The sequence below is a fragment of the Bubalus kerabau genome, chromosome 14, assembly GCF_029407905.1.
Source record: "Bubalus kerabau isolate K-KA32 ecotype Philippines breed swamp buffalo chromosome 14, PCC_UOA_SB_1v2, whole genome shotgun sequence".
In the NCBI taxonomy this organism is placed as follows: domain Eukaryota; kingdom Metazoa; phylum Chordata; class Mammalia; order Artiodactyla; family Bovidae; genus Bubalus; species Bubalus kerabau.
Genome location: NC_073637.1, coordinates 75,988,703 through 76,005,844, shown reverse-complemented (window position 1 = coordinate 76,005,844; position 17,142 = coordinate 75,988,703). Strand labels below are relative to the sequence as shown.

Sequence of the window (17,142 nt, the reverse complement as noted above, 5' to 3'; positions counted from 1 at the left end):
AATGGACGTGAGTTTAAGGAAACTCTGGGAGACGGTGAAGGACAGGGAAGCCTGGCATACTGCAGTCGACAGGGTCGTAAAGAGTCAGACACAACTGAGCAACTAAGCAACAACAATATTTTAAAACTGGTAATAAAACAATTAGCATGAGTAAACCACAATCACAGAAAACTATCCAATCTGATCACATGGACCACACATGAGCCATGGTGTGTAGGGCCACCCAAGATGGGCAGGTCATGGTGGAGAGATCTGGCAGAATGTGGTCCACTGGAGAAGGGAATGGCAACCACTTCAGTACTCTTGCCTTGAGAAACCCATAAACAGTATGAAAAGGCAAAAGGATAGGACACTGAAAGATGAACTCCCCAGGTCAGTAGGTGCCCAATATGCTACTGGAGATCAGTAGAGAAATAACTCCAGAAAGAATGAAGAGACGGAGCCAAGCAAAAACACCAGCCAGTTGTGGATGTGACTGGTGATAGAAGCAAGGTCTGATGCTGTAAAGAGCAATATTGCACAGGAACCTGTAATGTTAGGTCCATGAATCAAGGCAAATTGGAAATGGTCAAACAGAAGATGACAAGAGTGAACACTGACATTCTAGGAATCAGCGAATGAAAATGGACTGGAATGGGTGAATTTAACTCAGATGACCATTATATCTACCACTGTGAGCAAGAATCCCTTAGAAGAAATGGAGTAGCCATCATAGTCAACAAGAGAGTCCGAAATGCAGTACTTGGATGCAATCTCAAAAACGACAGAATGATCTGTTTGTTTCCAAGGCAAACCATTCAATATAATGCGAATCCAAGTCTATGCCCCAACCAGTAATGCTAAAGAAGCTGAATGGTTCTATGAAGGCCTACAAGACTTTTAGAACTAACACCCGAACAGGATGTCCTTTTCATTATAGGGGACTGGAATGCAAAGGTAGGAAGTCAAGAAATACGTGGAGTAACAGGCAAATTTGGCCTTGGGAGTACAGAATGAAGCAGTACAAAGGCTAATAGAATTTTGCCAAGAGAACACACTGGTATAGCAAACACCCTCTTCCAACAACACAAGAGAAGACTCTATATATGGACATCACCAGATGGTCAACACTGAAATCAGATTGATTATATACTTTGCAGCCAAAGATGGAGAAGCTCTACACAGTCAGCAAAAACAAGATAGCTGACTGTGGCTCATTATGAACTCCTTATTGCCAAATTCAGACTTAAATTGAAGAAAGTAGGGAAAACCACTAGACCTTTCAGGTATGACCTAAATCAAATCCCTAACAATTATACAGTGGAAGTGACAAATAGATCAAAGGGACTAGATCGGATAGAGTGCCAGATGAACTATGGATGGAGGCTTGTAATGTTGTACAGGAGGTGTTGGTCAAACCATCCCCAAGAAAAAGAGATGCAAAAAGGCAAAACAGTTGTCTGAGGAGGCCTTACACACAGCTGAGAAACAAAGAGAACCAAAAGGCAAGGGAGACAAGGGAAGATATACCCATCTGAAAGCAGAGTTCCAAAGAACAGCAAGGAGAGATAATAAAGCCTTCCTCAGTGATCAGTGCCAAGAAATAAAGGAAAACAATAGAATGTTAAAGACTAGATATCTCTTCAAGAAAATTAAAGATACCAAGGGAATATTTCATGCAAGGATGGGCACAATAAAGGACAGAAATGGTACGGACCTAGCAGAAGCAGAAGAGATTAAGAAGTGGCAAGAATACACAGAAGAACTATACAAAAAAGATCTTCACGACCCTGATAACCACAATGGTGTGATCACCCACCTAGAGCCAGATATCCTGGAATGCGAAGTCAAGTGTGCCTTAGGAAGCATCATCATGAATGAAGGTAGTGGAGGTAATAGAATTCCAGTTGAGCTATTTCAAATCCTAAAAGATGATGCTGTGAAAGTGCTGCACTCAATATGCCAGCAAATATGGAAAACTCAGCAGTGGCCACAGGACTGGAAAAAGTCAGTTTTCATTCCAATCCCAAAGAAAGGCAATGCCAAACAATGCTCAAACTACCACACAACTGCATTCATCTCACACGCTAGTAAAGTAATGCTCACAATTCTCCAAGCCAGGCTTCAACAGTACGTCAACCGTGAACTTCCTGATGTTCAAGCTGGTTTTAGAAAAGGCAGAGGAACCAGAGATCAAATTGCCAACATCTGCTGGATCATCAAAAAAGCAAGAGAGTTCCAGAACAACATCTATTTCTGCTTTATTGACTATGCCAAAGCCTTTGACTGTGTGGATCACAAAAAATCGTGGAAAATTCTGAAAGAGATGGGAATACCAGACCACCTGACCTGCCTCTTGAGAAACCTATATGCCGGTCAGGAAGCAACAGTTAGAACGACATGGAACAATACACTGGTTCCAAATAGGAAAAGGAGTACGTCAAGGCTGTATATTGTCACCCTGCTTATTTAACTTCTATGCAGAGTACATCATGAGAAATGCTGGGCTGGAGGAAGCACAAGCTAGAATCAAGACTGCCGGGAGAAATATCAATAACCTCAGATATGCAGATGATACCACCCTTATGGCAGAAAGTGAAGAACTAAAAAGCCTCTTGATGGAAGTGAAAGAGGAGAGTGAAAAAGTTGGCTTAAAGCTCAACATTCAGAAAACGAAGATCATGGCATCTGGTCCCATCACTTCATGGGAAATAGATGGGGATACGGTGGAAAAAGTGTCAGACTTTATTTTGGGGGGGGCTCCAAAATCACTGCAGATGGTGACTGCAGCCATGAAATTAAAAGATGCTTACTCCTTGGAAGGAAAGTTATGATCAACCTAGACAGCCTATTAAAAAGCAGAGACATTACTTTGCCAACAAAGGTCTGTCTGGTCAAGCCTATGGTTTTTCCAGTTGTCATGTATGGATATGAGAGTTGGACTATAAAGAAAGCTGAGCGCCGAAGAACTGATGCTTTTGAATTGGTGTTGAAGACTCTTGAGAGTCCCTTGGACTGCAAGGAGATCAGTCCATCCTAAAGGAAATCAGTACTGAATATTCATTGGAAGGACTGACGCTGTAGCTGAGACTCCAATACTTTGGCCACCTAATGCAAAGAGCTGACTCATTCGAAAAGACCCTGATGTTGGGAAAGATTGAAGGCAGAAGGGGACGACAGAGGATGAGATAGTTGGATGGCATCACCGACTCAACTGGCATGAGTTTGAGGAAACTCTGGGAGTTGGTGATGGATAGGGAGGGCTGGCATGCTGCAGTCCATGGGGTCGCAAAGAGCCAGACACAACTGAGTAACTGAACTGAACTAAGTTAATGCTTAATTTAAATTTGTAGTAAAATACTGAATTTACATAGAATTTTAGATTTTTTTTTTAAACTTCTTCAAATCTGTTAGGTTGTTTAGACAATAAGCTACTGACATACATTTTAAGTATGTTCTTATGTTGACTAAAAACACTCACCATTTTATAGTGACCAGTATTCTAACCATGCAATCTGAAAAGAAAAATCACAAGCATCTTCCTACCAAACCACCATTTATGTTACTGCAGACATGATTAATGCAGTAGATACAGTAGACAGATCCTTAGTCTGGTGGTTTTCAAATTTAGCACAGCATCCAAAAAATTACGTAAATAAGAAAGCCATTATGAATCTTTCCAGATATTGCAATTAGTTACATTTCTTTTATTAAGCACCTATTACAATTCAGTAAGCTCAGACTTAGTGTATACCAGTAGTTAAAATAAATAATACTAATAATATGAAATACTTAAAACACTGAGCAGGACAGGTACTAGCCCCAGTTTTCAAAGAAGGTAATAAGCTCGATTTCTAAGGCCACAGCACTGTCCATATTCTGGTCCAAGACTCCCGCTCTGTAACGGGGCTGCGGCCCCTCACAGTTCCAGGCACCCTGCGTGCACGACGCCGGGCACCGGCATGTGTGCCCCCTGGTCCTACCTCAGGCTCATTACTATCCTTCAATATTTTTCTTAAATGTTGGCACACATGTCATATCTGCTTCACCAAGATAAAGAACAATCAACAAAGAACTGCTTGGGAAACTTTCTGGAGATACTAAAAACAAATTTCATTAATAATGCTGAACTGTAACATTACATCCTGATATAATCAATAAAGAGGGTATTAACCTAAATCAAGTCAGTGCAATCATATTTTATATGTCATATTTTGTTATATTTCAAATACACAATATACCTTTCAATTTCTGGAGGTTGTTTCTTGGACTGAACTGCTTTAAGAAATTCAGTAAAATATTCTGGTTTTACAATCGGACGCCCACAAATGAGTGCACATATTGTCTAAAAAGAAGAAAACATGTGAATACATATACTCACACCCTAGTTTTTTTTAAGTTCTATTTTTCCTTGCATCGCTTTAAATTTATAACAGAGACACAGTCTATAAAACAGAAGTCAGTTCTGGGTCATGCCTTAGTTTTAGTGTACAAATCCCTATAAAATCACTTGATTATAAGAAGCTACCAATTACAATATATGGGGGGGAATAGACTGGGAGTTTGGGGCTGACATAAACACACTGCTATATTGAAAATAGATAACCTACTGTATAGCACAAGGGACTCTGTTCAATAATCTGTAGTAACCTAAATGGGAAAAGAATTTGAAAAATAATAGATATATGTATATGTATAACCGAATCACTCTGCTGTACAAATGAAACTAACACAACACTGTGAAATCAACTATATTCCAATAAATACAAAAATTAAAAATAAACTGTGGTAACCGAAATTCATGTAAGTTAAGATCCCTATAAAAACAAAGGTCTATATGCTAAAAAGGCAGTAAGACCGGTGAAATAACAAATAAACATAACATATGGGCAAATTCAAGTATCAATAAACAATCACTATTAAAGGTGAAAAAAAAAGTCACAAATTACAGTACTGATATAAAAACTGCTGGAGGCGGGGCCGAACAACATAACAAAATACAAGTTGATTTAAAAATGTATACCAATTATAAAAACATTAAAATGTATATCTTAGAATAAAGGAAATGTAACATCTGCCCTAGAGAAGACAGTATCAAGAGATAAACATGAGATAGATCTTTCAGCCTAATTGCCTTTCAAACTGATTATATTAATAATTATGGAATAGTCTTTTTAATGGAGAAGGAAATAGCAACCACTACAGTATTCTTGCCTGGAGAATCCCAGGGACAGAGGGGCCTGGTGGGCTGCCATCTATGGGGTCGCACAGAGTTGGACACGACTGAAGCGGCTTAGCAGCAGCAGCAGTCTTTTTAATAAAGTATATAAAGGAATAACTGGTGTTGAACAAAAAGCTCAAAGTAAGTATACACAGGTGGAGTAGAGGAAGAAACTTCACCTAGCAGGTGAATCAAGCCATAAGCCTCAAATAAGTTATATCCACAGTTTGAGAAAGATTAAAAGATATCACCATTGGCAATGAAAATAAAGAAGATTCAGCATAATTCTAAGAAATAATCCAGCTAAAGAGCTTGTAAGTGTGCTTCTAATAAACATGGGGAATTACCTAAATGTGAGCAAGCAATTTAGGGTACCTCTCAAGAATGGAATCTGAAAGTTATGAATCTCAAATATGAATGAAATAATTGACTTCTTGCATGAAGCAGTAATGAGCAATTCAACATTGGACTGACTAAGCTCCAATACATGTGATCTTGGGCAAAGGATTTAGTTGCTCCAAGCCTCAGTTCCCTCTTTAGAAAATAAAAGCTGAACTGAATGTTTACATTCCCTTTTGGTTCTAACATTCAATGATTTTAAAAACATAAACTAACCTGTAGTAGGGGACAATTTACAAAAAAAAAGAAATACAGTGACAAACTTCTTTTTGGCACATGATTGATCAGCATATTGAAAAAGGAGTATTGCTCTACAAACCTTTGCTGGAATATATAAAGTACTCTCTAATATCCAGGGACTGACTGTCATTAGCATCCCAGTCACTGGAACAGTATGTACTATGGTAAATGGAAGCTGGTTTCCCAGTCTGTCAAAGACTGAGTAAAGTATCTTTCAAGACCACCTAACTGCCTTTGCTTTTACTTTATATCCACCAAGCAAGGGCTTGATTACCTACTTCATTTCTCATGGACCTTGGTATCTTTAAGGTGACTATGCTGGAGCCATATGTAAATATTCTGGTCACTATAAAGGTGTGTCTCTACTGTAAATTAATAAATAGACATTCTGAATTATGAATCTATTATCTGGGTTTATTACCATAAATTAGTACTCAAGAAGCTAATCACTCTGTTGAATTTATAAATCAATTTTATAAACTTACAAAGATGAAACAATCTCTGATCAGAGAAAACCCCGCCAAAACACAAGTTTAACATGAGGTTCAATCTGAACAGCAAGGCTTTCTTTCTCTATGACACCTATTTAGCTATAACACACATATTCTAATTTAATTAATTATATAGCAAAGGATTTTTGTATCATCTAATAAAGCAATCTAAGTATTTGCTGCTTTTCACCATAGATATAAGCCTAAAACAATCTAAGATTATCTATAGTCAAACTGTTGAAAGGAGATGAATCACCTCCCGAACTCATTCTTCAATTAGCTTTGGATTAACCAAATCTGATGAAGATGCAAAATCTGAAAACATACCAAAATATACCACTGTTTTAACAAATAGCATCTTCTAAAGGCTTATATCTACATATCTCTAGACTGTGACAATACATTAAGGTAATATTAAACTATAAAAAAAAGTTTTTGTGATTAGGGCCTAAAGCCAAATAAAAATTAAACAAAAGAGCATGAAACAGTGAGATATATCATAGACTAGAGGAAGAAAAGACATAGACAGCCGACTTTGAAGATGGGCAATTGATCTCTAAATGTTTTGCTTTTAGACTGAAAACATTTCTTTGTGAAAGGATTACATAAGTCATTTAAATGCTAAATCAAAATCGGAAATATAATTTCATGTGATTTTTGCTTGCTTTAGATAATAAACAGTGTTTCTGAAAAACCATTCTTAGCCTATATCATAGGTATGGGGTTGTTTGGCATATACATATCTACAGCCAACAGTTTGGATAGTTTTAAAGTAAATGACTTTTAAAACATTTTTGTATAATGGGTAAATGAAAAAACTTAAATTCACAGAACTTACTTTAACATAGTAACAATGCACTGAACTTACTTTAATGGTAACTTTAACTGATACCATGACAAGGTGAGTACATTCCTCTGTCCAATTGTTTACAGTAAGTCCTCCGAGTTGCAATATGGCATGACTTAAAGCAGTTTTCCCAGAGACATCTAAACAAGAAGAGCATGCAACCAAAGGTTCATACTCTACTCTGTAAATAAAAATAAGTTACATAAATTTATTGTATAGTAAACTCAAGCTCACATCACACACTGTTATTTTGATTTTTACGTATTACTATACATTCCAACCTAGCTCCAACAAAACTATCAGTCTTAAGTTGCAATTAAAAAAAAAACCCAAAGATCAAAAGCTTAACATTACACTTTGACGTATGCAGAGTCAATCAAAAGTAGCTTCATCAAGATTCTCAGGGCCACTCAAAGTCTCATTCACTCTTTGTCAGCTCTGTATGATGAACAAAATGCACTAACCACGTACAGTGCAAAGTTCACTACTAGGCAAAATTCACTACTATCCTACTATGCTAAGTAGGATAGAAATAGACTAGTTCCAATTCATTATTTATAAATATCCTTTTCCTTTAGAATTTGATTGGGCCAAAATAAAGTTGTCCATTTTAATATCAATTTCAAAATTCTTACCTGAATTTACTTTCAAACACTCCAAAGGTAACTCTATCCCCTGACTTCAAAATTTGAGAAAGACCATTCTGCATTTTCTCCTCATTAACAAAGGTACCATACTTAGAATTATCTTTTATTGTCAATACAGGAATTTCATCTGTTTGGCTCTAAAAAAAAAAAAAAAGATCAATAAATAATTTAAAATCTCTTACTACTGCATAAATACTATTTCTAGGGGCAAAGGTTTCAAAGAAAAGGTTGGTAACTTTTGGAATAGGCGATAACCTCCCAACAGAGTACATAGCACAGTTATTGTTTTGGTTGCAAGCAAAGAATGATTACTCAACTAGCAATTAAGAGAAAAATGTCTTACTTTCAGAATCATTCCTCTTAGAACATATATTTTCTTTATTTTTGCTAGGTCAGTGGAGATTTTCCTGACCTCTCAATTTGAGTACTATCTGCTTTTGTATAGACTGTTTCACATATAACACGACAGTTTCATTCCAAAGGTTTTTGTTTTTTTTAAAGTATTATCAAAATCACATAGGAAAAAAAAAATCAATCCATTGAGAAAAGGCTAGAGTGTTTAACTTGAAGTAACAATTTTTTCTTTAGGATTTTTAACAATAATGCTTTTTTTAAATCTAAAAGAATATAGACACAAAACCTAAACATTACTGAACAGATCCTGTTTGCTGATACACAGTCTTACCTCAAAATAGTGGTTTTTCTTTCTTCATTACCACAAGTATTACCATGAGCTCAGCTCTTGTATAGCTATATATATATGTTTTTTGGGCTGGTTTAATTATATAGCACACCAAAACAAACTCAGTCATTCAAAGGAGCTGTGGGGCATATATACCAGCTGTTTTCCCTAGTAAAGCAAATCATTCTCCCTCTGAAAACCTAAGATATACGGCAAATAAGAGTGTTCATATGGCTACATAACTCTTTAAAGGAGGAGTCAAGAGTCCATCCACTGCTCTATTTCCAGGCTTTGGCACAGTACTGACACACAGTAAGCATTCAACATGTGAGTGCTTACAGACTGAGGAGGAAATGGCAAACTGCTCCAGTATTCTTGCCACAAGAACCCAATGGACAGCATGAAAAGGGCAAAAGATATGACTGAGAAGATGAGCCCCTTAAGTTGGAAGGTGTTTGATATGCTACTGGAGAAGAGAGGAGGGCAATTATTAACAGCTTCAGAAAGAATGAGGCAGCTGGGTCAAAGCAGAAACGATGCTCAGTTGTGGATGTGTCTGGTACAGAAAGTAAAGTCCGATGCTGTAAAGAACAATATTGCATAGGACCCTGGAATGTTAGGCCCATGAATCATGGTAAGTAGAAGTGGTTAAGCTGGAGATGGCAAGAGTGAACATTGACATCTTAGGACTAAGTGAACTAAAATGGATGGGAATGGGCAAATTTAATTCAGATGACCAATGTATCTACTACTGTGGGCAAGAATCCCTTAGAAAAAATGGAGTAGCCATCATAGTCAACAGAAGTCTGAAATGCAGTACTTGGGTGCAATCTCAAAAATGAAAGAATGATTTTAGTTTGTTTCCAAGGCAAACCATTCAACATCAGAGTAAAACAAGTCTATGCCCCAACCACTGAGGCCTAAGAAGTTGAAGTTGACTGGTTCTATGAAGATCTACAAGACCTTCCAGGATTAACACCCAAAAAAGATGCCCTTTTCATCACAGGGGAGTGGAATGCAAAATAGGAAGTCCAGAGATACCCGGGGCAACAGGCAAATTTGGCCTTGGAGTACAAAATGAAGTAGGGCAAAGGCTAACAGTTTTGCCAAGACAACACATTGGTTATACCAAACACCCTTCTCCAACACAAGAGACGACTCTACACAAGGACATCACCAGATGGTTAATACCGAAATGGACTGATTATATTCTTTGCAGCCGAAGATGGAGATCTATACGGTCAGCAAAAATTAAGACCTGGAGTTTACTGTGGCTCAGATCATGAGCTCCTTACTGCAAAATTCAGGCTTAAATTGAAGAAAGTAGGGAAAACTACTAGGCCACTCAGGTGTGACCTGAATCAAATTCCTTATGATTATACAGTGAAAGAGATGAATAGATTCAGGGATTAGATCTGGTAGATGGAGCGCCTGAAGAACTAAGGACAGAAGTTCGTAGCAGTGTACAGGAGGCAGCAACCAAAACCATCCCAAAGAAAAAGAAATGCAAGAAGGCAAAGTGATTGTCTGAGGAGGCTTTACAAATAACTGAGGAAAGAAGAGGAGTGAAAGGCAAAGGAGAAAGGGAATGATATACCAAACTGTATGCAGAGTTCTAGAAAATAGCAAGGAGAGATTAAGAAGGCCTTTTTAAATGAACAATGCAAAGAAACAGAGGAAAATAAAAGAATGGGAAAGACCAGAGATCTCTTCAAGAAAACTGGAGATATCAAAGTAATATTTCATGCAAAGATGAGCATGATAAATGGCAGAAATGCTAAGGACCTAACAGAAGCAGAAGATTTTAAGAGATGGCAAGAATACACAAAACTATACAAAAAAGGTTTTAATGATCTGGATAACCACAGTGGTGTGATCTAAAGCCAGACATCCTGGAATGTGAAGTCTAGGGGCCTTAGGAAGCATTACTACAAACAAAGCTAGTGGAGGTGAGAGAATTTCAGCCGAGTTATTTTAAGAATCTAAATGATGATGCTTTTAAAGTGCTGCACGCAATATGACAGCAAATCTGCAGAACTCAGCAGTGGCCACAAGACTGGAAAAGGTCAATTTTCATTCCAATCCCAAACAAGGGCAATGCCAAATAATGTTCAAACATATGACTGTGTTCATTTCGAATGCTAGTAAGGTTAAGGTCAAAATCCTTCAAGCTAGGCTTCAGCAGTATGAGAACCAAGAACTTCCCATATGTATAAGCTGGGTTTAGAAAAGGCAGAGGAACCAGAGATCAAACTGCCAACATTCACTGGATCATACAGAAAGCAAGGGATTCCAGGAAAACATCTACTCCTGCTTCAATGATTACGTTAAAGCCTTTGATGATGTGGATCACAACAAACTGTGGAAACTGTAAGAGAGATGGGAATACCAGACCACCTTACCTGTCTCCTGAGAAACCTGTATGTGTTTCAAAAAACAACTAGACATGGAACAACTGATGGGTTCAAAACTGGGAAAGGAGTACAAGGCTGTATACTGTCACCCTGCTTATTTAACTTCTACAGAATACATCATCCAGAATGTCAGGCTGGATCAATCACAAGCTGGAATCAAGACTGCCAGGAGAAATATCAACAACCTCAGATATGCAGATGATACCACTCTAATGGCAGAATGTGAAAAGGAACTAAAGAGCCTCTTGATGAGGGCGAAAGAGGAGAGTCAAAAAGCTGGCTTGGAACTCAACATTCAAAAAACTAAGATCATGGCATCTGAACCCATCCTTTCATGGCAAATGGAGAAAAAGTGGAAGCAGTGACAGACTTTATTTTCTTAGGCTGCAAAAGCACTGTGGATGTTGACTGCAGCCATGAAATTAAGACGCTTGCTCCTTGGAAGGAAAGGTATGACAGAACTAGGCAGTGTATTATTGCAAAGCAGAGACATCACTTTGCCGACAAAGGTCTACATAGTCAGAGCTATGGTTTCTCTAGTAGTCATGTACGGATGGGAGGGTTGGACCCTAATGAAGGCTGAGCACCAAAGAATTGATGCTTTCGAATTATGGTGCTGGAGAAGACTCTTGTGAGTCCCTTGGACTGCAAGATCAAACCAGTCAACCTGAAAGGAAATCAACCCTGAATATTCATTGGAAGGACTGATGCTGAAACGCCAATACTTTGGCCACCTGCTGTGAAGAGCTAACTCATTGGAAAAGACCCTGATGCTGGGAAAGATCAAAAGGAAAAGGAGAAGGGGATAGCAGAAGATGATATGGTTAGACAGCATCACTAAGTTAACGGACAGGAATTTGAGCAAACTCTGGGAGACAGTGAAAGACAGGGGAGGCTGGCATGCTGCAGTCTATGTGGATGCAGAGAGTCAGACATGAGTTAGCAACTGAACAATTACAACAACAAAAATCACTCAGTAAATGTTCAAGTAAATATAAACGTGGTCTACTTCATTTGAGTTTCTAAATCACTAAAGCCAACAGTAAAATACTGAAATAGAAACTTCAAAATCAAAATAAACAAATACCACCAGTACCACTGCCAAAACATATTTAATTTTGCTAACATTTAAAGAAAACAGTTCTATAAAATGAAAAGTCTCCAAAACTCTCTCTTACATATGCACCAAGGTAGTCTTTTGGGACTTCAATTCCCTTACTGTCAGCAAATGAAATAGTGACTTACCAGGTTGGTTACAGAAAAGTTAGCGGTTAATGTAGCATGATTTCGACTGATCGACTGATCATCTTCAATTAGAATGCCACAGTTTTTTCTTCCAACAATGTACTCAACACCAGTCAAAAGTCTGTATGGTTCTAAGAGAATTTTTTTAAAAAGTAAATTTACAGATACACATATACATAAACATGTAATGAGATATAGGTATGGCAAAATTTAAATATTTTTATTTCGCTATTTAAATGCTAATAACCAACTTTATGTAAATCAAACATGTTTTCTATTAAAGCTTCACTGAAGGAGGCAAATCTAAACAGAATGCTCCACCACTTTTCTAAAGAGAAAATAATTTTGAAAATTGTCAATGCTTGCCCAAATTAACTTATAAATTTAACGCATTACTAAATGAAATCAAAATACTCTTTGGCGCTTGATAAACAAATTCAAAATTCCGTCAGAAAAATATGTGAAAAACTGTCCAGAAAAATGTAAATATTTGGGGGAACTTTCTCTACCAGGTGGCAAAATATCCCACAAAGTGACAGCAGTTAAAAAGCATGGTATTGGATGAAGAGTAAATAATATAGTTCACTGCAAGAAAACTCCAAACCAGGTTCAAGTGCATAATTGGGGGAATTTTTTTTATGTTAAAGGTAACTTTTAGAACAATGGGACAGAGTTATTAAAAATTTTTGTAAATCACAAATTGTTGGTGGAACGGCATATATGTTGAAGACTAGTAGACTTTAGTCTGGGACCACTGGAGTGGTAGGGTGATTAGGGCAGCTAAATTAGACAAGAGTCCAGGTAAGCATTGACCAGAGTTAGATTATATTTTGTCAAACAGATTTTTAACCTAGAGTCGAGTCTTTCAACAAAAAACTTTTGCGGTTGGTTTAGTCACATTTTTCCTAGAAGGATGGCACCCCATAGCTTCCATTACATTCTGAAAAGAGTTCAAGATCCTTGGAAAGTTAAGAATGCTACCCATTGGCAGTAGGGACATTTTTCTTCCGCGAACTCAAAAAGCTAGCCACAGGCTACAAATGTTAATGGAAACTTGTCCATCACAGTTTGTTCTATCTCTGCAATGCTCCAAATCCACAAAGCGCCTTATCTTTGAGTCTTTATAATATTTATTACTTACAGTATTATTACAGTATTTATTTTCCTTACCATTCGTTTGGCCCTCTCCTTACACTGCCGGTCCTTTTAGCTTCTACATAGATCTTTTTTTTAAATCACAATGTAAACTTCCTAAGGGCAAGACTAATCATAGGCTACACCTGCTTGGCTACCAGCTAACAAGTGCTTACACATTCCAGGCAACCAATTTACATGCAATTTCCATTTCCCATTGTTAGAAATGCAAAAGAGGAAAAACCAAAAAACTTTCTCAGTTCTGATGACAAAAAGGTTTTAAAAAAAAAAAAAAAGCTCAGAAACAAAACCGAAACTGTTTTCCCGTAGCTGCCATTGACACGTCATCTCCGTGGCTCCCAACAAAAATAAACGACGTGCTCAGTGTCGCCAAGGTCCTGCAGCCTCTGTCAAGGTATTCTGGGCGTTTCCTCAAAAGCTTGAAAACACTAGCTGTCACAACAGGGTACCCGGCCAAGGCTCAATGGAGCGCATCATCGAAGCCCGGCTCCGAGCCGGGCCCGCCAGGAGGGCCGGCCGACCGGACGGAAAGGACCCGGGCGGTCACTGAGCGGCCCAGCGCCCCACGCCTAGCCCACCCGCCGGGCCAAAGCCGGGTTCGCAAGCACCGCAGCCCCCGCCTGGAAGACAGCGCGGGCCCTCCCGCGGGCCTCATGCAGCCTTCGCACCGGCTCCCGCCGCCTCTCAGCGCGCGACCAGAGGCAGCGCGGGAAGGCAGCGGAAGAGGTGACGACGGACCGGAAGTGCGCTCCGCAAACCCCTCGCCCGCCGCAGCTGCTTTCGGGAAATTGGGTCCCCGCGTTTCCACCTTCTGTCCTTACCTCGGGCAGGGCCCGCGGCGGGGACCAGCTTCCACATGGGCCTAGGTCTCCGAGTCCGGCCAACGTGCGGGAGCTGACCACACTGCTGACCGGCAGGCGCGGCGGAGACTGCAACGTGCGCGCTCAGGAAGCCCGGAAGCCCAGAGACCCGGAAGCTGCGCCCGCCTAAAAAAAGGGTAGGGACAGACCAGACGGTGACATTGGCACTTGGTTGCCACCCGGTGGTTAGGAAAGGAATAGCCGCTCTATATAGAAACGTGCTGTCTAGGATTCCATTTTAAGGTCTTCAAGGAATCCACACGATTATCGGTTTGTTTGTTTTTTTTTTCCTGCTTGTGAATATAAGTTATTTTAAAAATCAGCTTCAAAGCAATCTAAACAGACTTTCTAATTAAACATATCAACGTCGTGACCAGTTAAGTAGTTTCTTGCTTTTGCAATTTTTTAAATTGCAGTCACTCCTTGATATGGATCCTAATGATAATGGTAATTACGTTGAATATAAGAATTTCACCCAAAATAAAGTCATTATTTTTACTCTTCTCCAAGCACAAATCAACTTCTAACTTGTCAGCTTCTTAATGTTGTACTTTACTCATGCTCATGACTCCATGCTCAGTCCCCATTCAACTCTTTGCAACCCTATGAACTCTATGCAGCCCGCCAGGTTCCTCTATCCATGGAATTTTCCAAGCAAGAATATTGGAGTGGGTTGATGTTTCCTACTCCAGAGAATCTTTCCAACCCAGGAATCAAACCAGTGTTTCTTGCTGTTGTAGCCATGCATTCCGGGGAAACAAACTCACTCAGAAGGATAATGCAGCTGTGGAGTGCAGTTTATTACACATGCGGGCCCAAGGCAGAGTCTCCTCTTAGCCAAGGACCCCGAGCAATTTTTTGTGAAAACCTTATATACCCTAAGTGTATATGCCCAAACCCAGCTCCCCAAATTCCCTGAAACTAGTCTGAACAAAGGAAAAGAAAGATACAATCAAAGTTAACCTGTGATTCATATGCCTTAAGCCTAGGTAGTTAACAGTGGGCAATTATCAATAGGCCTGTGGTCATACCCAATAAGCATAATAGAATTTCTGATTCTATTTGGTTACACAGATAATTAGGGTATTCTTTTAGGCGAGGGAGAGTCTAGGTATGAGTCCTGGGGTTCTTCCTTCTGGTGGGTCTGGTTTTCCACGTGGTATGTTGTTTCCATAAATAGTGGGAATATAGTTCCAAGTCTACAGTCTGGCCCAAGATGGAGTCCTGCTTTCAAGATGGAGCCTGTTCTGTCTGTTTCCTCCTTCATTCCCCCTCTTGATGCTCTTAATTCATAGTATGAGCATCATTCATAAGGATATATTGGACCCTGGCTCTCCGACTGCCAATTTGGGAGAACGACACCAACCTTTGGGTTACAAAGTTCATAATACATTGTAAAATAAAGGGTCCACAAAGCAGAACTATCAAGGCAACTATAACACTGGTAAATGCCGGGGTCCAGCCCCAGCTGATCCAGGGTATTCGAAGGAGAGACGGCATAGGCGAGGGTCAGGAAACAACTGCTTAATTACATGTTAATTAAGGATACAAAGAGTAATAGAATGAGGATAGCTCAGTAGGAAAATTCAGTGGAGAAAAGAGGCTGAGTAGCTTAGTTTACGTGGGAGACCAATAAAACTTCAAGACGAGAAGTTTGCACCACTTACGTAGGCCGCAGGCGTCCTTCCGTTCTCCCAAAGGACAGGAGACACTGAGGCCTCCCCGGTCGGATCTTAGAAGCCCAGGCATAATTAGCAAGCATGGTGGGTTCCGCGCTCCAGATGGAGACTCAGCTAGAATTTGGGAGAGAGAGTGACATGGGGAGACCAAGTTTGAGTGAACAAGGCCCACACTTTATTTTCCAAAGTAGTTTTTATACCTTAAGGTATGCATAGAGGATAATGGGGGAAGGGGTGGAGTCATGCAAGGACAGCAGTTCCTGGTTCTAATCTAAGCCAGGCTTTCAAACTTATCATATGCAAAAGTTCAGGTGATTGACATCATCTTCTGGCCAGGAGGCCTGTTAACACTTTAAGAAACTTATTTTTCTCTAAAGGTGATTATTCCAAAGTCAGGCACCAGCCTTCCAAAAAGCATTGGACAAAGCTGCATTTTACATTTCTATACACCCATTATATCAATCAATACACTGCCAAGGACACAGTAGGTAAGGAGTATGGAGACTTAGCAGCAAACATTGGCCCAACAAGTGAAAAACCCTTCACCAATACAATTTCTAATCAATCTTTTAACTACTCAAAGGAATCTGTGTTTAGGCAGTTTAGAACATCTCCTGCCTCTCACAGTTGGGAGGCTCTGAACAATCACATGTGGCCGGAAAAACCTATTCAGGCAGGCTAGAGGATTTCCAAAGGAGTTTGTAGGTTAAACACTGTCACACCCAGGAATTATTAACTGGAGCTGTAAGCTAACTCTTTTTCCAGAGAGAGGTAGTGGGGGACAGCCCCCTGTAAAGTCAGAGGTGTAGGTGAAAGCACAAAGCAGAAAGTAGGCAGACTCTGGTTTGGGGGGTAGATGCTCGAGAATTTCCAGGGGGACTCCTGAGGCTCGATCCCGCCTTTGCGTATGCCGAGCCTCCTTCCTCATGACCTTTGTCATGGGCGGAGTGCCTCACGCTGGCTCCCGGCAGTGATAGAATTCCAGTTGAGCTATTACAGATCCTCACTCAATATGCAATATGCCGGCTCCCGGCAGGTAAATATAGTTTTCCACCAATCACCCTTCACCCAAGATAGGACTGAAGTCCAGAAAGGAATGTCTTCATTTGACATTGCTTTTACCTGGTTTTTCATGTCATCTAAAGCAGCTGGTACATTGCCAGATAAATCAGGGATATATACACAACATTTAACTTTAATTATACCACATGTCCCTCTTTGTGCTGAAATTACGGTTAGTCCCAAGATGATAGTGGCAAGTCCTTGTAGTAGCAGTTGATTGT

The 17,142-nt window shown here is 39.6% G+C and overlaps 1 protein-coding gene across 4 annotated transcripts in view; it reads right to left on the bottom strand.

Moving 5' to 3' along the window:
- Positions 1–16,041, bottom strand: part of NBN (nibrin) — a 58,494-nt gene extending 42,453 nt beyond the window's left edge. Inside the window, exons 1-6 of one of the 4 annotated variants that reach the window (XM_055546712.1) lie at positions 15,848–16,041; positions 14,142–14,306; positions 12,166–12,296; positions 7,813–7,961; positions 7,199–7,358; positions 4,221–4,324 (exon numbers count right to left, since the gene is read on the bottom strand). In XM_055546712.1, the coding sequence (XP_055402687.1) occupies positions 4,221–4,324; positions 7,199–7,358; positions 7,813–7,961; positions 12,166–12,296; positions 14,142–14,306; positions 15,848–15,929 (791 nt within the window). In that variant the 5' untranslated portion in view covers positions 15,930–16,041. Of the gene's footprint in view, positions 1–4,220; positions 4,325–7,198; positions 7,359–7,812; positions 7,962–12,165; positions 12,297–13,335; positions 14,030–14,141; positions 14,307–15,847 lie in introns of those variants that run through there. The other 3 variants (XM_055546711.1, XM_055546713.1, XM_055546714.1) reach the window with 3 other exon arrangements.
- Positions 16,042–17,142: the final 1,101 nt, after the last annotated feature.